We start from the raw sequence: 21247 nt of genomic DNA on the forward strand, positions 1-21247 counted from the left end.
TTTCCAGAATGAGATTTTCACTCTGCAGCGGAGTGTGCGCTGATATGAAACTTCCTGGCAGGTTAAAACTGTGTGCCGGACCCAAACTAAAACTCAGGACCTATGCCTTTCGCGGGCAAGTGCTCTACCATCTGAGCTACCCAAGCACGACTAGCGCCCCGTCCTCACAGCTTTACTTCTGCTAGTACTTCGTCTCCTACATTCCATACTTTACAGAAGCTCTCCTGCGGTTCGCAGGAAAGGCAAAGATCTTGAGTTCGAGTTTCCGTCCGGCACACAGTTTTAATCTGCCAGGAAGTTTAATGTGAAGGTAGTCGAGTCATTTCTTACCCACACCTGACTCCTTCTTTTGAGGCCCTAGCGATGGAGTCAGAACCGCGACGCCTAGCCTTGAAATCACGCGGCGTTCTTATGAGTGGCCGAGGAGAATATTTCAGTCACACCGCTGCTCAGAATCGCCACAATGCCTCAGGAACTGGCGCAAAGGACGTCAACGATACCACCCCTTCTTCTGGAGCGTGCTTTACACGCATTTTGGGGTCGAAAATGACAGTTTGCGGCGCGATAAGCAATAGGACGACGTTCTTGACAATAAGCAATAGGACGACGTTCTTGACAATGTTACAGAAGTAAATTATAGGCACATTTGAGCCAAATTTCAAAGTGCTGCGTCACAGTGGGTTAGAATTACGGGGGTTTCAAAGAAGTGACTCTTTAATTGTGTTGCGTAGTGTATATGTGTATTACGTACATTCCATTTCCTGTGATCTACTTTATGTAAACAAGTCCATTTTGCGTCTACTTTAGGTATAATTTCGTAACTAATACATCTGTACATATTAAAGTTTTCTGAAATTACTTGTAGTACGGCGTCCCCAGGGTAAATGGTCGGCACAAGGAAAAACATTCTCGATTCTTGTAGTTCAAAATGGTTCAAATGGCTCTGAGCACTATGGGACTTAACATCTATGGTCATCAGTCCCCTAGAACTTAGAACTACTTAAACCTAACTAACCTAAAGACAGCACACAACACCCAGCCATCACGAGGCAGAGAAAATCCCTGACCCCGCCGGGAATCGAACCCGGGAACCCGGGCGTGGGAAGCGAGAACGCTACCGCACGACCAGATTCTTGTAGTCTCTCCTCATTTGAAAAGCAACTTGGTTGATAGCGAAAGGCCACTTACTAAAATGGCTCTGAGCACTATGGGACTTAACATCTATGGTCATCAGTCCCCTAGAACTTAGAACTACTTAAACCTAACTAACCTAAAGACAGCACACAACACCCAGCCATCACGAGGCAGAGAAAATCCCTGACCCCGCCGGGAATCGAACCCGGGAACCCGGGCGTGGGAAGCGAGAACGCTACCGCACGACCAGATTCTTGTAGTCTCTCCTCATTTGAAAAGCAACTTGGTTGATAGCGAAGGGCCACTTACTAAAATGGCTCTGAGCACTATGGAACTTAACATCTGTGGTCATCAGTCCCCTAGAACTTAGAACTACTTAAACCTAACTAACCTAAGGACATCACACACATCCCTGCCCGAGGCAGGATTCGAACCTGCGACCGTAGCAGTCGCGCGGTTCCGGACTGCGCGCCTAGAACCGCGAGACCACCGCGACCGGCGGCCACTTACTCCCACTTCCAGAAATATTCTTCGAAACCACTACAACTGCCTCAAAGGGTACACCAATTCTACGCCGGCCGGAGTGGCCGAGCGGTTCTAGGCACTTCAGTCTGGAACCGCGTGACCACTACGGTCGCAGGTTCGAATCCTGCCTCGGGCATGGATGTGTGTGATGTCGTTAGGTTAGTTAGGTTTAAGTAGTTCTTAGTCTAGGGGACTGATGACCTCAGATGTTAAGTCCCATAGTGCTCAGATACATTTGAACCAATCTTTGAACCAGTTCTACAACCCACATGCGCAGCCGGCTGATTTCTCTATTTCATGAGCTTCAAATCGCTACACGAAATTATTTAATCCAGGCCTTCCTACCAACCACTATCAGTGGCCGAATGCAGGAATATCAGTTGTCCTTTTCGTGGTCCTTCTAATAGCAGTAGCATTCTGCCAGCATTCTCAAAAGTTTCTTTGACCCATCCAGGTAGCCACGCGCGTTGACACACCGCTTCCGGTATTTATGGAGGCGTGCCACTCCTGGGTCGAATCCACCTGCAGATGAACGACGAGGGCTGGTGTGCTGGACAACCTAGATGTGTTTTTTAGACTGTTTTCCCCATTCTACTCGCTGAATACCGGCATGGTACCCGCATCCCACTTCAGTTACACGATTTCCAAACATTCAGAAAACGTTCACACACTTTAACATACCATAACATTAGATACAGACAGTTGGAGTACAAAACTTCCGTCGTGGTGGGGGGGGTGGGGGCTATAGCGAGGGCAGCTGATCACCCTCTACCACTAATTCTGACATATCCAATAATTAACAAGCACAACAAGTGAAGATAGGCTAGGAAAAAACGAGAAAAAAGATTATCAGTAGTTCCTTTCCAATGTGCGCTGGGAAATATCAGCCGTCAGGGGAAGGTGACAGGCCCTAAAGCCAGTCCCAGGGGCCTGAGCACTATCAGTTTACTAGAATTATGGGAAAACCACCCTATCGGCTGGATAGAAGACCTCATCCCCCAGATACTGGTAAATAGCCTTAGCTTCCTCAATAGCGAATGGGAATAGCAAACAGGTACGACTGGGAAAATATATTATGGAATTGTATTGGTGTGGAGAATGTTAAAGGAATGCATTCTCTATGTTTGGCCTATTAGTGGATGCAGTCTCTTATTGGTTGTCCGTTGGACGGGTAGGTGAGGTTTGCGTATTATTCAAGTGTTTGCGTATTAGTCTAGAGTTAGTCCATCATATTTTAGTGTGTTAGTTGACTGGATGGGACAGTCGTGGATGGTTAGGGAGAAATTGGAAATTTGTGGTAAGTTCAATGGGACCAAACTGCTGAGGTCATCGGTCCCTAAGCTTGTTGTTATGGTCTTCAGTCCAGATACTGGTTTCATGCAGCTCTCCATGCTACTCTATCCTGTGCAAGCTTCTTCATCTCCCAGTACCTACTGCACCCTATGTCCATCTGAATCTGCTTAGTGTATTAATCTCTTGGTCACCCGCTACAATTTTTACCCTCCACGCTGCCCTCCAGTACTAAATTGGTGATCCCTTGATGCCTCAGAACATGTCCTACTAACCGATCCCTTCTTCTAGTCAAGTTGTGCCACAAACTCCTCATCTCTCTCGAATTCTATTCAATACCTCCTCATTAGTTCTGTGATCAACCCATCTAATCTTCAGCATTCTTCTGTAGCACCACATTTCGAAAGCTTCTATTCTCTTCTTGTCCAAACTATTTATCGTCCATGTTTCACTTCCATGCATGGCTACACTCCATACAAATACTTTCAGAAATGATTTCCTGACACTTAAATCTATACTCGACGTTAACAAATTTCTCTTCTTCAGAAACGCTTTCCTTGCCATTGCCAGCCTACATTTTACATCCTCTCTACTTCGACCATCATTAGTTATTTTGTTCCCCAAATAGCAAAACTCATTTACTACTTTAAGTTTCTCATTTCCTAATCTAATTCCCTCAGCATCACCTGAGTTAGCTCGACTACATTCCATTATCCTCGTCTTGCTTTTGTTGATGTTCATCTTATATCCTCCTTTCAAGACACTGTTCATTCCATTCAACTGCTCTTCCAGGTCCTTTGCTGTCTCTGGCAGAACTACAATGTCATCGGCGAACCTGAAAGTTTTTTTTTCTTCTCCATGGATTTTAATTCCTACTCCAAATTTTTCTTTTGTTTCCTTTATTGCTTGCTCGGTAAACAGATTGAATAACATCGGGAATAGGCTACAACCCTTAACCTTACACACTACTTAATCTAAGTTAAACTAACTTACGCTAAGGACAACAAACACACCCATGCCCGAGGGAGGACTCGAAACTCCGACGGGGGAGCCGCGTGGACCGTGACAAGGTGCCCAAGACCGCTCGGCTACCCCGCGCGGCGCTTAGGGAGAAGTCATGGAAGCAGCACCTGTGGTCTTTTGTCTTATAATTACTGAGATTACGAAAGACTTATCTTGAGGAGCTGCTGGTTACACCAGGAAGTAAACTGGTTGGAGGGAACGTTGTGACCCCTGTAGTACACGGTAGACGACTAGGAAACCCGTGTCATTCACGTGCCGAAGTAGGTGAACGAGAAAAGGCGGAATAATCATGTCTGCAATGTAGAGCTATAAACGAGAGAAGAGGGAACAGTGCCTCGGGGCATACCCGCAACTGGGTGGAAGATACAGGTACGCATCGCGTTAAAAATTTGAATTAGACACTATAGGCCTATATTGTTGACATCGATCTGTTGTCGAATTTTAGAACATGTTTTTTGCTCGCATATCATGTCATTTCTGGAAACCCAGAATCTACTCTGCAGGAATCAACATGGGTTCCGGAAACAGCGATCGTGTGAGGCCCAACTCGCTTTATTTGTTCATGAGACCCACAATATATTAGATACAGACTCCCAGGTAGATGCCATTTTCCGTGACTTCCGGAAGGTGTTCGATACAGATCCGCACTGTCGCCTGATAAACAAAGTAAGAGCCTACGGAATATCAGACCAGCTGTGTGGCTGGATTGAAGACTTTTTAACAAACAGAACACAGCATGTTGTTCTCAATGGAAAGACGTCTACAGACGTTAAAGTAACCTCTGCCGTACCACAGGGGAGTATTATGGGACCATTTCTTTTCACAATATATATAAATGACCTAGTAGATAGTGTCGGAAGTTCCATGCAGCTTTTCACGGATGATGCTGTAGTATACAGAGAAGTTACGGCATTAGAAAATTGCAGTGAAACGCAGGAAGATCTGCAGCGGATAGGCACTTGGTGCAGGGAGTGGCAACTGTCCCTTAATATAGACAAATGTAATGTATTGCGAATACATAGTTTTGTGTTGGCAGAAGAGCCAACACCGTGTTACGAGTGGAGGCCGAAATGCACGCGTTTTAGCTCACGCAGGCTGGCGTGAGGAGGGAAGAACTATACTGACGTGAGGTCTGGAACATGACAAGGAATGAGAATTCAGAAAGCGGACGTAATAAGTTTGATACTTAACTTTAATCCATTAATGATGAACGTCGCTCTTGACGGTACATGATTCACAATATTATCTGTTCAGAATACATTCTTGAAGTAATTATAGTACTTATAGTAACTGAATACGGCGCCTTGCTAGGTCGTAGCAAATGACGTAGCTGAAGGCTACGCTAAACTGTCGTCTCTGCCAATGAGAGCGTATGTAGACAGTGAAATTCAGCTGTACAACTGGGGCGAGTGCTAAGGAGTCTCACTAGACTAGACCTGCCGTGTGGCGGCGCTCGGTCTGCAATCACTGATAGTGGCGACACGCGGGTCCGACATATACTAACGGACCGCGGCCGATTTAAAGGCTACCACCTAGCAAGTGTGGTGTCTGGCGGTGACACCACTCATAGAAGAAAGAAGGATCCTTTATTGTATGATTATATGATAGCGGAGCAAACACTGGTAGCAGTTACTTCTGTAAAATATCAGAGTATGCGTACGGAACGATTTGAAGTGGAATGATCATATAAAATTAATTGTTGGTAAGGCGGGTGCCAAGTTGAGATTCATTGGGAGAGTCCTTAGAAAATGTAGTCCATCAACAAAGGAGGTGGCTTACAAAACACTCGTTCGGCCTATACTTGAGTATTGCTCATCAGTGTGGGAACCGTACCAGGTCGGGTTGACAGAGGAGATAGAGAAGATCCAAAGAAGAGCGGCGCGTTTCGTCACAGGGTTATTTGGTAAGCGTGTTAGCGTTACGGAGATGTTTAGCAAACTCAAGTGGCAGACTCTGCAAGAGAGGCGCTCTGCATCGCGGTGTAGCTTGCTGTCCAGGTTGTAATGGTACTTGAATTACGTAACCAATATGGTACCTCACCTGAACCTCTCGATACGAGCAATATTCTACTGTGTTTTTGTAGAGTAGTTAACATATTTCTGAGACAACATTCAGATTTGATTTCATTAATGTAGAGGTACTTTGATACATCGATATGTTTATATTGCAATGATATTATTTTTATGTGTATTCTTTCTTTTCTCACTATGATCTTTGACGTACTTGTAACTCTGATTTTTGGGCGCGTAAGCGGTTATTAGTTAATTGGAGAGTCGGACATTGAGAAAGTCAAGTCTTGGACGTCATGTTGGAAAGATGCATATTGTAGTTAGCTTATAAAATGTAAGGAAGATGTTTTCAAGTATGTTTTGTATTGTTAAGTGATGTTTTGTGTGTTACGCGATATTGCAACAAAAGGAATAAAAAAGAAGTGTAACTTAAATTTGGAGTGCTGATTATTTTTTTTACATCACCATTGTGCTAACTTTCAGAGGTTTAATCTTCAAGAATGGTTTGTGAAACACATCTATAAAAATTTTGAATATAGCATCCGAGCTTGGAATCATCACCACCTAGGTTTTCGACGATTGAGCCATGATTTTACAACAAGACCAGCGTGTGAAACACGAAAAGATGAGTGCCTAGTTTATTCATTGTTACATTTAATGACTTTATTAACTGAGCTCTAATGACACCTGCCACATAATAATTTTGTTGTTGCCGGAAAACGCAGTATTTAGCAGCGTGAGCAACACCACAATCATTATTAAATTTTTACCTTTGTTGTGGGAGGGTTGTTAGAATGTTTCGAGAGGGTGCGTTTCTGGATGAGGTATCGCATATATTGCTTCCCCCTACTTATTCCTCCCGAGGAGATCACGAATGTAAGATTAGAGAGATTCGAGCGCGCACGGAGGCTTTCCGGCAGTCGTTCTTCCCGCGAACCATACGCGACTGGAACAGAAAAGGGAGGTAATGACAGTGGCACGTAAAGTGCCCTCTGCCACACACCGTTGGCCGGCTTGCGGAGTATTAATGTAGATGAAGTACGAGAAAGGGGTCGTGTAATGCGGCAGTGGTGGAGCTGACGAGGTGGTGTGTGGTTGCAGCGTGCCTCCTGGCAGCAGGCGTGCGCGGCCTCCAGGCGGGGTCCACGCAGGCCCTGTACGGAGCGTCCCCCGGCCAGTACGTGCTGCGCTCGCAGGAGCCGCAGCCGCAGCCGCAGCCGCAGGCGCAGGCGCAGCCCCAGCAGGCGCTGCAGCAGCTGCCTCCAGAGTACCTAGGGCTGCTCCAGCAGCTGGTGGCCCAGCCGCAGCAGCAGCCGCAGCAGGCGCCGCCGGCCGCCGCCGTCCAGCAGCAGCAGCAGCCCGGCCTCAGGCAGATCGTCATCACCAGGTACTCGCCTCTACGTTCTTTTCTTCTGGGTCGTCAGTCTTCTCACTAGTTTGTTACGGCCCACCACCAGTTCCTCTCCCGTGCCTACCTCTTCACCTCAGAGTAACCCTTGCACCCAACATCCTCAATTATTCACGATATGGGGGTTCGTGCACTGTTGATGGAGATCCATCCGTCAGATGAAGATGTTAAGCGCGGCGGCCCTCTGGTTGCTATTCAAGATGAACTGTCTATTTGCGTGCACTCATTCCGACAGGAGCCTGAACTCATCCCAGGGGATATCCCAGCCAACAACGCTCTATGCTATTTACACTTTTAGTAGGGGGTTCATTTCAATCACCGCTTTCTGTTCAATTACACTACAGGCCATTAAAATTGCTACACCAAGAATAAATGCATATGATAAACAGATATTCATTGGACAAATATATTATACTAGAACTGACATGTGATTACATTTTCAAGCAATTTGGGTTCATAGATACTGAGAAATCAGTAGCCAGAACAACCACCTCTGGCCGTAATAACGGCCTCGATACGCCTGGGCATTGAGTCAAACAGAGCTTGGATGGTGTGTACAGGTACAGGTGCCCATGCAGCTTCAACACGATACCACAGTTCATCAAGAGTAGTGACTGGCGTATTGTGACGAGCCAGTTGCTCGGCCACCATTGACCAGACGTTTTCAATTGGTGAGACATCTGGAGAATGTGCTGGCCAGGGCAGCAGTCGAACATTTTCAGCATCCAGAAAGGCCCGTACAGGACCTGCAACATGCGGTCGTGCATTATCCTGCTGAAATGTAGGATTTCGCAGGGATCGAATGAAGGGTAGAGCCACGGGTCGTAACACATATGAAATGTAACGTCCACTGTTCAAAGTGCCGTCAATGCGAACAAGAAGTGGCCGAGACTTGTAACCAATGGTACCCCATACCATCACGCCGGGTGATACGCCAGTATCGCGATGACGAATACACACTTTCAATGTGCGTTCACCGCGATATCACCAAACACGGATGCGACCATCATGATGCTGTAAACAGAACCTGTATTCATCCGAAAAAATGACGTTTTGTCACTCGTGCACCCAGATTCGTCGTTGAGTACACCATCGCAGGCGCTCCTGTCTGTGATGCAGCGTCAAGGGTAACCGCAGCCATGGTTCATACGGTTCAAATGGCTCTGAGCACTATGAGACTTAACTTCTGAGGTCATCAGTCCCCTAGAACTTAGAACTACTTAAACTGGTCATCCTGATTTAGGTTTTCCGTGTTTTCCCTAAATCACTCCAGTCAAATGCCGGGATGGTTCCTCTGAAAGGGCACGGTCGACTTACTTCCCCATCCTTCCTTACTCCGATAAGACCGATGACCTCGCTGTGTGGTCTCCTTCCCAAAAACAACCAAACCCAACTACTTAAACCTAACTAACCTAAGGACATCACACACATCCATGCCCGAGGCGCAGCCGTGGTCCCCGAGCTGATAGTCCATGCTGCTGAAAACGTCGTCGAACTGTTCGTGCAGATGGTTGTCGTCTTGCAAACTTCCTCATCTGTTGATTCAGGGATCGAGATGTGGCTGCACGATCCGATACAGCGATGCGGATAAGATGCCTGTCATCTCGACTGCTAGTGATACGAGGCCGTTGGAATCCAGCACGGCGTTCCGTACTACCCTCCTGAACCCACTGATTCCATATTATACTAACAGTCATTGGATCTCGACCAACGCGAGCTGCAATGTCGCGATACGATAAACCGCAATCGCGATGCGCTACAATCCGACCTTTATCTAAGTCGGAAACGTGATGGTACGCATTTCCCCACCTTGCACGAGGCATCACCACAACGTTTCACCAGCCAACGCCGGTCAACTGCTGTTTGTTTATGAGAAATCGGTTGGAAACTTTCCTCATGTCAGTACGTTGTAGGTGCCGCCACCGGCGCCAACATTGTGTGAATGCTCTGAAAAGCTAATCATTTGCATACCACAGCATCTTCTTCCTGTCGGTTAAATTTCGTGTCTGTAGCACGTCATCTTCGTGGTGTAGCAATTTTAATGGCCAGTAGTGTATTTTGATAGATGTACTTGAGTACTTTCTGCAAGGGAGCCAAACCAGTAGCTTTGCAGCGTATATACAGGGTGTACATAAAGTCCGGGAACGCTTTCAATTATTTATTGCACAAGAACCAAACATTGTACAGATATCATACATATGTCATTTTGAAGAGAGACCCTGAAAGTTTTTTTTCCTTGTGTACCGTCACACCGTAGTTTGGTAATTTGCCGCTAGTGAGCACTAGTCGCAAACATGGCGAGTACAGATGCCGTGCTAAAGAAGGGGATAGTTATTTCATAGCTCCCCGATGACCAGTTCTCACTCCGTGTGACTTTTTGCTTTGGGGGCACATTAACAATCTTGTGTATGTACCGCCTCTACCACGTGATGTAGCAGAGCTCCGGGAGAGAATACGGGAAGCGACTGCCACAGTCAACGATGCTACGCTGGGACGGGTATGGCAAGAATTCGATTACCGTATTTACGTTTGCCGGGTCACTCATGGTTCGCATATCGAATGTTTGTAAAAAAGAAAAACTTTCAGCGTTTTTCTTCGAAATGGAATAGGTATGACATATGTACAATGTTTAGTTCTTGAGCAATAAATAATTGAAAGTGTTCCCGGACTTTATGTACACTCCGTATCTTAGTTGCTACCGAAAGCCACATGGGCTTCTAGTAGTCAGAAAGTGCGTTATTGTCCTGGTTAAATCACAGACTTCTCTGACATATTTGAGATGGCGGTGTTTGTGTTTCCCGTAACTTTTATCCTCTCATCTCATTTTGCTCCCATTATCACACAAAACAGTGGCCTGCTGATGGTAACTGAAGTTCGCTCTAATTTTATCAAAAAGTTGCGCCCTCTGAAGACTTTTTACCATTGTTCCTTCTCCAGGTAGAGAAGTATACGTACACGATTGAGCCCAGGCGTCTACTGGTTGATAAGGAATATTTGAATGAGAAGAAATAATGCTAGTTACGTAATTTAAAGCAACAAAAGAGGAACATTTAGTGTAATAATATCCGTGGTAGTCACAATTCCGCCTACGAAATTTTAAACACATCAAAAAGAGTGAGAAGGATGCAATAAGAATACGACTATTGGGTGAAGCACTACAGAGAACTACGGTGCGAGCAGAGACAATAGGAAGACCTATCGCAAAACAGACCCTGATCTTGATGAACCTCACCACATTAACAATGGGAAGCTTCAGAAGACCTTGACTGAAGTTAAACAGGAAAATAAAATTCAAATGGTTCAAGTGGCTCTGTGCACTACGGGACTTAACATCTGAGGTCAGCAGTCCCCTAGAACTTAGAACTACTTAAACGTAACCAACCTAAGGACACCACACACATCCATGCCCGAGGCAGGATTCGAACCTGCGACCGTAGCAGTCACGCGGTTCTGGACTGAAGGGCCCAGAACCGCTCGGCCACAAAGGCCGGAAACAGGAAAATAAAGGCAGAATTGGTAAAACATGAATGCAGAACACTACAGAGGAGATAGTGACACTTTATCAATCTCTGTTTGTGCACAAGTATACTGCCAAAAACATCGAAAACGGCAGAGTCAATACATTTAATTAAGAAAGATGGTAAGAATTACAGCTTCATATCTTCTCAAATCATTATATAAGTTACATGCAAGAATAAGAAGTAGCAGGTTTTAAATAACGTGTAAAATTCTCGTTTGTGAAGAATATAATGAATTTAGAAAGGGTAAATCGACTGTAAACAATTAATTTATTCCACATTAAGAAAGGGAGAATAGATGAAAATACAACTCACAGTATACAAACAGCTTGCATAGTCTTTCCAAAAGCATTTGGTAATATAAAGAGAAATTATTTTCGACAGTAACATAAACGATGCCTATCCTAGGAAGTTAATAAAAGCCCTGATATGTCTACAATAGCCATCGAAGAATGTACTAACAGTAGATAAATCAAAGATTGATGTAAATTTAATAAATAGAGGCGTAAGATCGGAGTATTTATTATCATTTATTTCAATAGCTATATAAATAATATATAGAATTAAAAGCAATATATGCAAGAGTATCAAAACATCAAACTAAAGCATTTGAAATTGTATAACACTGTAGACAGATGTTTTAATACAGCAAAAAAAGTAGACTTACAACATGCATTTCACCATTTGGGTTATTTATGTACAGAAAACCAGGCTGAGATCTCTAAAGCTTAGGCTACAATGACGGCTTTCTGTTGTGAAGCTCCAGGCCGAAGCAAAATCGTGGTGGCAAATATAATCTTGGAAGAAGTATGTATTCGGGCTATCAAACTGGACAAAGAGTAATAAATATAGTTGTAAAACTGTTTATTTTTGGAAGTATGTGGGACGACATCCACAAGACAATAAAACTTCCATAAAAATGGTCTTCCAGTACTTCGTTATAGGAGCGATGCGAAGAAGGTACGACTAAATGAGAGATGGACAAGTGCAAAAAGAGCGATAAGTAGAACAAGCTAAATGAAAAATAAATGAATGGCTCAATTCCTGGAGCTAATACATGACTTTAGTAGTTAACGTTAGTTTATAATTCGCAGATGGAACAGATTTAGGAAGATAAGCAGAAAACAAAACAGGCTTAACGCTTAATCAGTGGAGAAGAAGGAGAAGATGAAAAAGAAGATCAATATATGAATGTGAATGTTGAGGAATACCACATGCCCATTGTTTTAGAAAATTGAGTATCTATGATTTTTTACTTCAAACATATAAGTCCATCGTGATATAGAGAAACTCCATATGTTCTGACATTTTCTATGTCATTATGCAGCCTTTGTATCAGCTAAAGCGAAGGGGAACCCCCACATGTACAAAAGATACGGACTTCTTCAAAATTTTATGTTGTCAGCACTGTTTTAAACAGAGAGAATTATCGATGTGTGCCTACATATGTCAAGAAAATGCGTGACCTAAGGCGATTTCTACCATTTCTACAAAAAGAAGAAATCATCCAGAAATTTTATGCTGACATATACAACTGGCCAACATGTGTCAAAGAACCATGAGTGGAGTATAATTCCAATGACAATGGAAAATAGGCATAATTTGGTTGATTTTTGTCCATATCAGCAATAAAGTACGAGTTGAGTAATGATTTATGCTTATTTACTGCAAAATATTATCGACTGAAAAATTTTATTCAACGTCGAGGAAACGTATCACAACCGTCTGCAGTGCATTGGCATTCTTTTCTCTACATCCGTTTAACGAAAAATAAGAAAAATAAGGTAATTTTAAGAAGTTCAGTGTTTTTATATGTCCTAAAAAGTTTTTTTTGAACTTGTGGGGTTTCTCGTATTCCAGTTCGTATGAAGAAGAAGACGAGGAGAAGGAAGGGCGAGATATAGTAATGTAGCAAGGCTGTCCTGCGGTGATTCTATGCAATGCCCTCCGGAACCTTCAGTCGACAGACTCAATCGATATGTAGCGCTGTTCTGGCTACCTTGGACATGCCATTTTATGTCAATATTTCATTGATTTGTTGTGTATCAAATTGATCATGGAAAGAAGATTAACACCATTAATTTCTTTTCATTTTCGTGTAAAACATAAAACCCTCCTCTGAGTGAACGTGAGTGTGGCCTGTTAAAAAATTATTGTGTATATTTTTTAAATACGATTTACAGCGCTTATATGCAGTAAAGTGTTTTTTATGTTAGCCTCTCAATTAAGAGATTTTATTGAATTGTTAATAGATTTCGTTGCTGATTGCTTACCGACGGGACGAATAAATTTAAAAAAGAGATGGATATGTACGAGTAACACGTTACAGTATTACAGAATGGCATATACTAAAGACGGTCAAATTATTTGTGTGACCTTGATAAAGAGGGAAGCGGGGTAAAAGCGCAGTTTGCAGCCTTTGCACTGTGATTAAGGTACTGGACTCCCATTATCAGTCGTGGGACCCAAACTGCCGGCCACATTTTAACTTCGATTTTAACTTCGATAGTTTCCTTAATCACTGTAAGTGTATGCCGAATGGTTGCTTTGGAAAGGCTTCGGCCTATGTTCTTCCCCGTATTTGTCCAGTATTGAGCTGCTCTAATAACTAAACGTTGACAAGACGTGAACCTTTCTTCCTGTTGTAGATTTCTGCTATGAGGTGCTATCTTCCTTCGTTATGTGAAATGCAATATCTAATAGAGATGAGCTCGCTTTCTACTTACCCTAAGTGAGAAAAATACATTGTTCTCCCTTTATTGCCAAACTTTTTACCAGCGTTTCATCGTCCTACACCTTAAACAATGTACGTCGAAGACCGAAAATGGAATCGGTGGCGCAATCAGTTGGCTGCCCAGATCAGGCGACATAAATCTGTCCCGCACCGACATCGACGAACAGACGCTTTCAGAACGGGACAGCATAACCTCACAACTCATGAAAAAGTGACGGCCAGCAACTTCTTCAGTCTCGGCGGCAGCACGTTCTCGGCAAGCGCAACGTCCAGCTTCGAAAGCGTTTGGAGACGCACGAAAACAAGTTAGGTGGCTTCGAGAGATCAATCTGTGGCGTGTTGCAACGGCAAGTCCACTCACTGGTGCAACTCTGGTGTCGCAATGCTGTTCTACTTCCCCGGCACGCAGTCGTTTGCTGGCGTGGTCACAGTCCCCGCGACTGTAGATTGCTATCTCGGAAGCGTTACGATCGTATTGTTCTCCTTCTGTAACTTCAAACTGCAAACTATGATTAACTCCTCTAAAAACATTAGTAGAATGCTTTAATGATATGTGTTTATGTTCAGTGTAGAGACGTACGAAGGAACAAAAAGAATTAACACAGAGATAATAAATCAGTTTCGTACTAAGACAAAGTCGAAAGTAACTGGTTTTCCTGGTAAGGTCGAGTTCATTGAGGTTGCCTGAAAGTTCCCTGAATCACTTGTACGCATAATACACCACTATATACATTGCAAGCCATTGATATCTTTGTTGTGAAGCGAATAAATAGTTTTACACTGCAGTCGGGATTTCTCATAGCTCCAGTCGACACTTGGCCTTGGATTTTGGTCTAAATATATCAACGAAACACCGCCTTTAGAGGACGAAATGCTGCTGGAACTTTGGAAATTATCTACACATTCGCTATGGTAACAGAAAAAAACGCATTGCAGTCGTCAACAGCAAGATTATCTTGAAGTTATATTTAGTGTTAGATGGTGAATTCGAAAGTTCAGATATGTAAAAATCCTTTGATAAAAAGGAGATATAAAAGAACAGAACATGAAACGGGTGATGCTAACGACAGGTCATGGTTGCTAATGATAAAAAAATGAAAAGCTTGTAGAAGTTGTGAAGAGATAAGTCCTAAGAAAAATGGGATGAAAACTGAAATCTATTATAAAATTACGCCCACGAACAGATTTCATAAATTGGTCCATTTGATTTAGTATCTAAAAAACAACTCTAATTTGTTAGTTAGTATGGGGCAGATGGACGTCAATAGTTCTCGCGGCATCGGACTTTAAACGATTTGAACATCACATTAACGCATAAAACGTGGAGACAATTATTGCTTGTACTCCTCGATAAACTCTGCAATGAATATAATTTGTTGCCTTTTAGGGTCGTTATTATGGTCATATGCAAGCAACTGCATAATATTTCATGATTATTCAGTGAAAATCTGTTTCTTAAATTTTATAAGTAATTTTTCGTGATAGAATGGATACACTTATTCAGTGATTCTCTAGTTCAGATTGTGTATACCCCACGTACAAAGAAATACACACAAGCTGGAGCAACTAAGAGAGCAGTAAATCCGAGACAGGCACACGGAATTTTCCAGAATTGGTGATATAAGCCTTTCCCAGCATATATTGATTTCTATAACACAAAATCAAAATTTAGTTATGGTTCTGTTTCATATAATTCATTGTTATTCCCTTGTTACCTGTCAGGTTATTACGGTTCGTAGTACGCGCTGCCGGGCCCACGTTTAATAGTTGATTTGCAGCTCTGCGCATGTTTATCGTAACAGAGTGGGTACTTGTAATACCTTGTTGCGCTAATGCTTGATAATAAGCACGGAACTACATCGTGTGTAAGGAATTTGGTTATTTGTCCACGCAATGTTTTCGTCTGTTCCCGCGTAGAGGGTAACCTGATGTCTTGGCAGTTAGGCCTACTCGGGTACAGGAACAGGTATCTGTGTTTTACTCTCATGAGTAGGGTTTTGCTCTACCAAAACTACAGTCCGGCAGTTTCGGTACCATATATAAATGATGAAGCAAATGGTAGGATCACCGTAGTATTCGTAGCATTGGTAGGGAAATTAAAAAAAATGAATGTGTGAGAGAGAAACTTGGAGCCGACGAATTATCTTCGTTTTTTGTTTGTTTATTTATTTTGCACATCATTAAAACCGCTTATCGTTCAATGTTAGTCCACTGAGTAGTTTATATCCTTCAAAATTATAAGTAGCATTTTGTGGGTAATAAAAATTAGTTGATCGCATAACATATGCGTTTCTATGTAAGGGAAGCAACTCCTTTTGCTGAAAGCACAGTTAAATGCATAGACATAAAAGAATCTATATAATCAATGCTGTTTTTTGTTCTAATTAGAACATGCTTTCTCATGACCAAATGCAAGAGTTTCCTGTTATTACTGATTAATGCGAGAGCAGTTTATGAATAAGAGAAACATATTTTATACAATCTTGGCGAAGTAGTGAAGCGATGTTTGATAAGTTTTTGTTTTGCTGTTTTTTGTGTCTTACGTTCTTTTTTTGAGGTAATTGCGGTTTCTAGCGCTATGTGATAATTCTGCATTTTTTTTTCGCGTTTACTACAACACCCCTCTGTTCCACGTTACAAATCAACAATTTTCGAATAAAATCAGAATTAAACACCGATAATTTCAGTTTTGGTGTAAATACTGTTTATTTTTAGGGAACAAACAGAAGAATGACTGCGTAGAACAAAAATGTTCCGTAAATTACGCCGCCCTTTATATATCCTCAGTCAGTTTGTAAATGGTTCATCGCTATCGACATCTAGGGGAACCTAGTAAGACACTGATCGCTTACGCAAACAAGGCAATCAAAATCAGGTGAGCAAGGAACCTAACTCACAGGTCATGCGGTTGCGATTTTAATGAAACAAAAGTACTATGAGAACCACTGTAGTGCTACGCTGACTTACTATGGTCTACAGCAGCTTACGGTAATTTCACATCTGTACTGATGAGCCAGAGCATTATGGCCACTACCCACAACGAGATATAATGCCGCCTGGTAACGTTACGGGCACGTGATGAGGTAAGGAAAGTACATAAGCGGAGCTGAGACGAATGGGATATCATTCAAGCGAAGATACTGGCCGCAAAAGGAGAAATCCACTGTCACAGAAGAATTCCACAGAAGATACATTGCTATGACCCGACTCCTCAGAAGCAGTGCCTTAGAAACGGCGAAGATAATCAGATGCAAGGTTTCACGAGTTTCTATGTGACCTGTGGTACTACACTACTGGCCATTAAAATTGGTACACCACGAATATGACGTGCTACAGACCCGAAGTTTAACCGACAGGAAGAAGATGCTGTGATATGCAAATGATTAGCTTTTCAGAACATTCACGCAAGGTTGGCGCCGGTGGCGACACCTACAACGTGCTGCCATGAGGAAAGTTTCCAACCAATTTCTCATACACAAACAGCAGTTGACCGGCGTTGTCCGGTGAAACGTTGTTGTGATGCCTCGTGTAAGGAGGAGAAATGCGTACCATCACGTTTCCGACTTTGATAAAGGTCGGATTGTAGCGTATCGCGATTGCGGTTTATCGTATCGCGACATTGCTGCTCGCGTTGGTCGAGATCCAATGGCTGTTAGCAGAATATGGAATCGTTGGGTTCAGGAGGGTAATACGGAGCGCCGTGCTGGATCACAACGGCCTCGTATCACTAGCAGTCGAGATGACAGGCATCTTATCCGCATGGCTGTAACGGATCGTGCAGCTACGTCTCGATCCCTGAGTCAACAGATGAGGACGTTTGCAAGACAACAACCATCTGCACGAACAGTTCGACGACGTTTGCAGCAGCATGGACTATCAGCTCGGAGACCATGGCTGCGGTTACCCTTGACGCTGCATCACAGAGAGGAGCGCCTGCGATGGTGTACTCAACGACGAACCTGGGTGCACCAATGGCAAAACGTCATTTTTTCGGATGAATCCAGGTTCTGTTTACAGCATCACGATGGTCGCATACGAGTTTGGCGACATCGCGGTGAACGCCATACTGGCGTATCACCCGGCGTGGTGGTATGGGGTGCCATTGGTTACACGTCTCGGTCACTTCTTGTTCGCATTGACGTCTTTTTGAACAGTGGACGTTACATTTCAGATGTGTTACAACCCGTGGCTCTACCCTTCATTCGATCCCTGTGAAAACCTACATTTCAACAGGATAATGCACGACCGCATGTTGCAGGTCCTGTACGGGCCTTTCTGGATACAGAAAATGTTCGACTGCTACCCTGGCCAGAACATTCTCCAGATCTCTCACCAATTGAAAACGTCTAGTCAATGGTGGCGGAGCAACTGGCTCGTCACAATACGCCAGTCACTACTCTTGATGAACTGTGGTATCGTATTGAAGCTGCATGGGCAGCTGTACCTGAACACGCCATCCAAGCTCTGTTTGACTCAATGCTTAGGAGTATCATGGCCGTTATTACGACCATAGGTGGTTGTTCTGGGTACTGATTTGTCAGGATCTATGCACCCAAATTGCGTGAAAATGTAATCACATATCAGTTCTAGTATAATATATTTGTCCAATAAACACCCATTTATCATCTGCACTTCTTCTTGTGTAGCAATTTTAATGGCGAGTAGTGTAGTAGAAGGCACCATGACAGCTGTGGAGTACGTGAACGTTATTCCGAATCACCTGCATCCCTTTATTTTTGATGTCTTCCTCGACAGCGAGACATCTATCAGTAGGATAACTGTTCTTTCTCACAAGGCCAGAATCGTGCTGAAGTGACTTGATGAGCATGACAGTGGATTCATTTTGATGCCTTGGTCTCCAAATTCACCTGATCCGGACCCAATGGAACACCTCTCGGTCGCTAACAGGTGCCAGCTTAGCGCCCTCAAACAACCGACCCTCAATTAACTGGAACTGCGTGACCTGTGCTTAGATACCTCGTGGCACACAGTCCGGAAACCTTCCATTCACTTGTCTAATCCATGCCAGGCAGAATCGCTACTGGTTTCCGTTCCAAAGCATGGAACAAAACGTTATTAAGCAGGTGGTCATAATGATTTGAATCATCACTGTATGTTCCATTTGGAAATAGCTGTAAGCAGATTAACGTCTTACTGTGTTGCGCCATGATATCTACAGTCAGATGGATCGATAATACAACTCGATATACCTCGAAATTTTCTTCTTTTATTCATGGCTCTATGTATTCTGTACTATTAGCAAATGTACCATCGCATGTACCAAGAGTGAACAAAAATATGTATACACCGAACAGACAACACATTTTCATGCCTATTTCGGTGTAGGGAAACCGCTGAAATACAAAACAGCTTCCAGTTGTCTCGGAGTATAGATTTAAGTGTCAGGAAGTCATTTCTGAAAATATTTGTATGGGTTGTAGCCATGTATGGAAGTGAAACATGGACGATAAATAGTTTGGACAGGAAGAGAATAGATGCTTTCGAATTGTGGTGCTACAGAAGAATGCTGAAGATTAGATGGCTAGATCACGTAACTAATGAGGAGGTATTGAATAGAACTGGGGAGAAGAGAAATTTGTGGCACAACTTGACTAGAAGAAGGGATCGGTTGGTAGGACATGTTTTCAGGCATCAAGGGATCACCAATTTAGTATTGGAGGGCAGCGTGGAGGGTAAAAATTGTAGAGGGAGATGAATACTCTAAGCAGATTCAGAAGGGTGTAGGTTGCAGTAGGTACTGGGAGATGAAGAAGCTTGCACAGGATAGAGTAGCATGGAGAGCTGCATCAAACCAGTCTCAGGACTGAAGACCACAACAACAACACAATACTTCGCAATAATGTGACCATGCAGACTAACCATGGGGCCCATGCCCAGACCATCACCGAGGCGTATACTCAGCCAGAAGTTGGAAACAATATGAAACAAGACTCATCCGACCAAACGATTTTCTTCCATTGCTCCATAGGACAGGTTTTATGGCTCTGGCGCTACGTTTACCTGTTACGAGCGTTTGCATCACTGATTATTAGTTCTGAAATTGCAGCTCGCCCTACAGTCCTCCGTTTGTGGAGCTCCCTTCACGCTGTTACGGATCGGAGTGGCTTCGCGAGTGCAGCATTCAGTTCTACAGTCACGTCTGCATTATGATCCTCTTAATTTTCGTCCAGTCCTACTCAATGACCGTCTGTCACAGACACTCAGCATACGCTTTCGTCTGATTTGTGGCTTAGCGAATGATGTTTTCCCGCTTTCTCTGTATGGGGTATAAAGCTTCGATACGGTGCCTCTTGAAACTTGGAACACTTCGACTACCTTGGTTACGCAAGCAGACACCATACAAGCATTGACAAGTTGTCCACGTTCTAGTTCACTTAGGTTCGATATAATGCACTCACACCTACACAGAACTCTGTTCTGACCACGAATGAAACTTGCAACTTACTGGCAACATTGCACAGGTCCCTTTCGTTATCAAATGTCAAGCGCAACTTGCAGACTTGGCTAGCAACTGCATCTATGTTCAAGCACGCATTTCTCGAGGTGTTTCTATATTTTCGTGCAACTCCTGTACATGATAGTAGAACATTACCATATGGTAGAAACTGGCCTACAGTAGCGAACAAAACATTTTATTCAAATAAATTCAAGTATCAGACAACCACAGCGGAACCATACTTCATTGAACTTAATGTAGAGCATTTATGATTGTGCTGCAATAACCCTTTACGTTAAGAAAGTAAATTTGCATTCTGCCTCTGAATCAGTACTCAGTCCAGTCCCAGCTTCTGACAGATATCGTACAGAAACTTGTTTTCTTTCGAAGCTCGCTGTGTGGTGCTGAATCAAGTGCTGTAATGTATGGCAACTGGTAATGAAATTACGTGATGTTCGGTGTTTGTGGGGACCTCTGGGAGATTCCATTGTGACTCATGTTAAATTTTGAAATCAGTGTTTTGTTGTGTTGCCCTTTAATCAATCTATAAAACTTTATTTTCTTTTGTAAATCATCATTATATATTATGTTGTTCGGGCAAAGATCTGGAATTAATATTTAAGCAGTTACGAGTATTAAAATTAAAGGACAAGAATGTAATTTATATTGTGATTAATGTTATAAATTTGGGACATCCTATTGCTAATGTACATTTTAGGTCAAAAGTTTCCTGAAACTATGAGGAGTGTGGATCTAGTTTTTATCACAGAATATCCATATTACGTTAGCATTCAAATAACAGTTCTAAAAATATACATACCATGTAAAATATTGTAAAATATTGTAATATATTGAAAACAGCACATGACACAATGTTACATGACTCATGTTATTTACTACTTATTGTGAGAAAAACTTTCCCTGCTAGCAGAGAATTGGAAATATGACGTTATTTGCAAATAAGATAAACTTAACATTAACATTTCAGTTTTTAAACACAGTAAAAAATTATAAGAGCATGACATCTGGGAAAATAAACTGTAAGCTCAGTGAGAATTTAGAGAACTGAAAATATCGCCATACATGACGTCAGGTGAAACAATTTTCTTTATAATTTTGTCCTGTGTCAATAGAATTTCATCACATTTT

At 42.9% G+C, this 21247-nt stretch overlaps 1 protein-coding gene across 1 annotated transcript in view; it reads left to right on the plus strand.

Annotated features, from left to right (window-relative positions):
• LOC124721114 (histone-lysine N-methyltransferase 2D-like) overlaps positions 1 to 21247 on the plus strand; it is a 113739-nt gene that overhangs the window by 67069 nt on the left and 25423 nt on the right. The window contains exon 2 of the mRNA XM_047245931.1: positions 7083 to 7368. Within this exon, the coding sequence (XP_047101887.1) occupies positions 7083 to 7368 (286 nt within the window). The remainder of the gene's footprint in view (positions 1 to 7082; positions 7369 to 21247) is intronic.

Source organism: Schistocerca piceifrons, chromosome X (genome assembly GCF_021461385.2).
Source record: "Schistocerca piceifrons isolate TAMUIC-IGC-003096 chromosome X, iqSchPice1.1, whole genome shotgun sequence".
Classification (NCBI taxonomy): Eukaryota; Metazoa; Arthropoda; class Insecta; order Orthoptera; family Acrididae; genus Schistocerca; species Schistocerca piceifrons.